Here is a 4,606-nt window from a genome sequence, read left to right as displayed (position 1 = left end):
GAGAGCGATGTGCTCTGTTAGAAACATAAGGAACAATCAGATCTCTGATATCAGATGGAGCTTGGCCATTTAAGGCTTTATATGTGAGAAGAAGGATTTTAAATTATATTCTGGATTTAACAGGAAGCCAATGAAGAGAAGCCAGGATAGGAGAGATATGATCTCTCTTTTTTACAGTTTTTTTTTTTTTTTGAGATTGAAAGCGAAGTCCTCTATTAGGAACATAAGGAACAATCAGATCTCTGATATAAGATGATAAGATAATAAGATAATTAGTTGATCCAGTAATGAAAGACAGGAAACAAAAGAGCTGCCTTGATTTCAATAGGTAGTGGAGTTGTGCATAGAGCCATTTAAGAAATGAGACATCAAAATGGAATCCAGAAGATGGCAGTAAAGCAACAAGCTGGATGTGAGCTGTCATTAAAAAACAGGGAAGAAGAAGAGGCAGGACAGTACATTTGAGAAAAGGAGACGATTAGAAACTTAAAAGTGGAAAAATGAGTCTTTTCCTTTACTTGGCATCTGTAGTCGTTTGTGTGTATGTTCTGCTTTTCTACGGTGTGCTTAAAGGGGCGAGGTGCTTAAGCTCCGTTTGCCTGAAGGGGAAAACTGTCATTGTAACAGGTAAACGGACTCTGTTATTAGGTTTGTTTAAACTTATAGGTTTTAATCTTCCAAACTACACAAGTTCATCTCCGTTCACTTTTTTTCTTATTTTACCTCTGTGGTTTTGGTTGTTTTGATGACGGATGTTACGTCGGTTTGCGTTCCTCTGTGGGTGCGTTCGATTTTGCGTCTGCGTCCCCCGAAGTCCGGGAAAATAAGGAGACCGGAACAATTTGGCTGTGGATTCACACAGGCTTTTACCGCCGTACGCGCTGTCGCTTAGCAAACGTGACAGTTGACACACAAAGCAGGAAAAAAATGAATACCTTTCAAAAGTGTTTCTTTTTAATTTTTTTTTTTTCATTTTTGTTATTGTAAAGTGAACAAAGACTAAACTCATGAGAATACAGAGTGGATTAAAGGTGAAAACCACCGGGAGCAGGAAAAAATAAAACCAAATGTAGTGATAAAAACCTTAGTCAGTTAAATAACATGCTGCTGTCACTTTGCACATCTCTGATGTTGCTGCTATTTTCAAATATCCATTACTGTAAAGATGTCCATGCATAACTCCACAAAAATGGTTATTTATTCTCAAGCTGCACAGTTTTTTTATGTTTAAAACACTTTGCAATACAGTATTTTATTGTTTATATTTTAACTCTTCACTATTATGTTATTCTTATACATTTTTCTAAGGTCCACATTTGTGTGACAAATTTTTTCTATATTTTTTCTGCTGTAAACACCAGAATTTCCCCATTGTGGGAGAATAAAGGAATATTCTATTCTATAAAAGGGGTAGAAAGTATAAATAAATCTAAACAATGTATGTATAAAAATATATCTGCAAAATCTCTTATATTCAACAACAAAAAATACTTAGTTGAGTAAATTTAGCAAAATAGCAATTAAAAAATAAAAAATCCTATCAGATTTATAGTCCCCACACTGCAAATATATTAGAATCTGTCATTAAATTACAGCCAAACTCATTTACACAGTAACAGATAAAAACCTTTAGATAAATCAAACATTACCGCCACATATCTGACTTAATAACAATTGAAACAACTACTTTCATTAATTTCAGACAGAGCTATTCACATACTTGTATTATATTATAAACTTCCAATATTCATCACTGTTCAGCGCCAAGTGCCTTTTTCCTCTGATGACGTAGCAGCCGGCTTGGTTAGATTCACGATGAATCCTGGGATATCCAAGGATAGATAAGATACACCGGACCCATCCTTTAAAATCGGGCAAAAGGAAGGAAGCATTTGTAGGCCTCGTAAGGAGGAGTCTTGGGCCGTTTCTCAATTCACAAGAACGCGAGTCCAGACTCGTGTCCTCGCCAAGTATGTACTTGAGAAGAACACAGTAAAATATGGACTTTAGGAAAATGGTAGCACGCAGCATAAATATGGGACAATTGGAAGAGAAGTGTTCTCGTCTGGAGCTGCCTTTTAGAGACATAGACAGGTATGGGGCATTGCAGGCTAACAAATTAGTATGTTGTCTAAGCAAAAACAAGGCTTTGCTGGACTACTGTTTAAAGCCTCGAACTCATAACTATTCCTGATATTTTGAATTGAAAAAGCTTCCTGGGTGGGAAGCAAAATGTCTTCAAACTTGGAAACAAAGTCCAGTGGATTGTTTTTTTTTTTTTTTTTTTTTTTTTTTTTTTTTTACTTTTTTGGAAATAGATTGTAGGTTCTACAGCATAGCTGTTAAAAGTTAAAACTATAACCAGATTTTTTTTCCTATCAATAAACTAGAATCTCCCTATTTAACACATTAATTGTGAACAGACAGTAAACAGGGAGTCTGGAGGTTTTCTCCTGTGCTTTTTGAATGCTTGAAGACCGCTAGGTCTGCATTTTTTTCCTAAAATATCACAGATATGCATACCGTATATTAACTAAATCACAACTCAGAATTTCAGTCTTTCTGTAACATTTTGCTTTGTTCCTGCAACACATTTTAAACTTTCAAGACATTTCTACGTCCTCTGGAAATGAGTCGACTTGTAAACAATCCGTATCATCAGAGAGGACGATCTGAACTTTTCTCTTCAGTACAGAAAGGAAAAACATTTTCACTTATGTTATAATATATATAATAATTTGTCTGATAAACCTAATCCTAATCCAGCCAATCCTGTTATTCCAGTAGTTCTCAAACCTGCTCCTCAAGTAGGCCTATATCTGTCCTGCATGATTTAAATATCTCTCTGTTGCAGAACATTCAAATGATTGCATGAGATTCTTAGCAACCATGAAGTACTGAAGAAATCTGTTAATCCTTGTGTTATGTAAGCCAGGTATGTGGCAGCAAAATGTGCAGGTCACCTGAGGACCAGGGTTAACAATCGCTGAGTTTTTCTTTAAAAGGGCAGAAACCAAAAGGCTGCTTGTTCGAGTTAACCTCCTGAACAATGTACAATGTAGTAAGACATGATAATTGATGAATAATACAAATTTTGACTCAAATTTTCACCAACTTTGCTTTTCACATTAGTGCAAATTGATGATCAGAGCAAATAAAGGAGTCAATTCCCTAACTTTCTCCCCCCTCTCCTCTGCTCTATGTCTTTCTCCACTGTTTTTGTTTTTAGTTCCTAGATACCATGGTGACAAAATGCTGCGTTAGAATAATCTGTAATTAGCAGTAAGGATAAAGTAAAACAGGGTTCCCTTTGAGCTTCACAAAAACAAAATGAGAAACAGAATAATAATAAGTATTTGAACTTTATTGATCTCACACTGGAGAAATTTACCTCTGCATTCAACCCATCCCCCTTTCCCTCATCGCCACTGTGTGGCGCCCGGGGTCTATGTAGGGTGCATGCTGTGGGGATCTAACCGGGTACTTGAACCTTCTCAGAGCACAAGCACACTGCTGTAACCACTAGGCCAACACCCCCCAAGAACACCAAAGCACAGCTTATCACTCTCCCCTCTTTATGAAATATAAACATTTATAGATCAGTCTCAACTTGTCACACATCGTTTATTGCTGTGTTTTCCTTTTCTTTAAACCTTCATAGTTCCCATTGTACTGCCTATATTTCAAAATCTTCTATCTGGACATTGACAGAAGTGAAAAAAGTCAGCCAACCTGTTCACCTGATGTAATCGGAGCGTCTTTATAAGTCAGTTTGACATTAAAAAACCGGATCAGAGATTTAAAAGTCGGATGGAGCCACTGTGACCAGGCTTAATAGAGTTTTTAGATGTCATTTTAGAGTTCAGTGTAATTATCTCTAACACTTTAACACATTTCTTCCCGTTATTTGACCAATTGATCTACTTTTAATCATAAATTATGTTTTTATTTTATTTGTGTGATGTAAAAGTATATTAGAGAAGTGTGATTCCTTGACATAGAACTACATAAAGCTCATAACAGTGGATGAAGTTTAAAAACTGGTGCAAAACAAAAAGATAGCTTTCTTGGCTAGACTAAAACCCCCCATTTTTGTAGTGTTGCTTGACCAAAATCTACTATCTCAACACCTTCTACCTAAGTTCATCTTCCCTGCCTACTTCCACTTTCATAACTGTTCCTTTTTCCCAGCAGTTTTTTAAAGCAGTTTTTTTCTTCATAATGGTTCCCAAAAGTTTGTTCCTTCTGGTTAAAAAGTCAGATTTTTGTAGCGTACTAAACTAGCCCCCCCGCCAGCGGCCAAAATCATTTCTGCCTGTGAGTGGTCTAGCCTCGATCAATGCCCCAGGCCCTAGAACGGGCTGGCCAATCACAACGCAGAGATATGTTTCGAATTTTTGGATGCAAAGCCGGCGGGGTTTTGAGGGCAGGACGACAAAGCTGCGCGACGCTGGAGAAATCACAACAAGGAAGATGGCAACAACTATTGAACAGTTCTTGTTTGACTCAGCTTTGGAAGGATTAGACTTGGGGTTTTCATTGAAACGCGAGCAGGAACTAGCCTCGTGAGACCAACCCTGATCTCCCGAGCTTTCAAGGTTTCACT

At 37.2% G+C, this 4,606-nt stretch overlaps 1 protein-coding gene across 1 annotated transcript in view; it reads left to right on the top strand.

Moving 5' to 3' along the window:
- The first annotated feature begins 414 nt into the window (after nucleotides 1-414).
- The window catches only part of LOC107093119 (dehydrogenase/reductase SDR family member 13-like), an 8,338-nt gene continuing 4,146 nt past the window's right edge, over nucleotides 415-4,606 (top strand). Inside the window, exon 1 of the mRNA XM_015387958.1 lies at nucleotides 415-627. Coding sequence (XP_015243444.1) covers nucleotides 501-627 — 127 coding nt within the window. The 5' untranslated portion in view covers nucleotides 415-500. The remainder of the gene's footprint in view (nucleotides 628-4,606) is intronic.

The sequence above is a fragment of the Cyprinodon variegatus genome, unplaced genomic scaffold (assembly GCF_000732505.1).
Source record: "Cyprinodon variegatus isolate N-32 unplaced genomic scaffold, C_variegatus-1.0 Scaffold408, whole genome shotgun sequence".
NCBI classification, from domain to species: Eukaryota; Metazoa; Chordata; class Actinopteri; order Cyprinodontiformes; family Cyprinodontidae; genus Cyprinodon; species Cyprinodon variegatus.
Note: the sequence above shows the minus strand (reverse complement) of the source record. Positions and strands in the feature narration are given on the sequence as shown.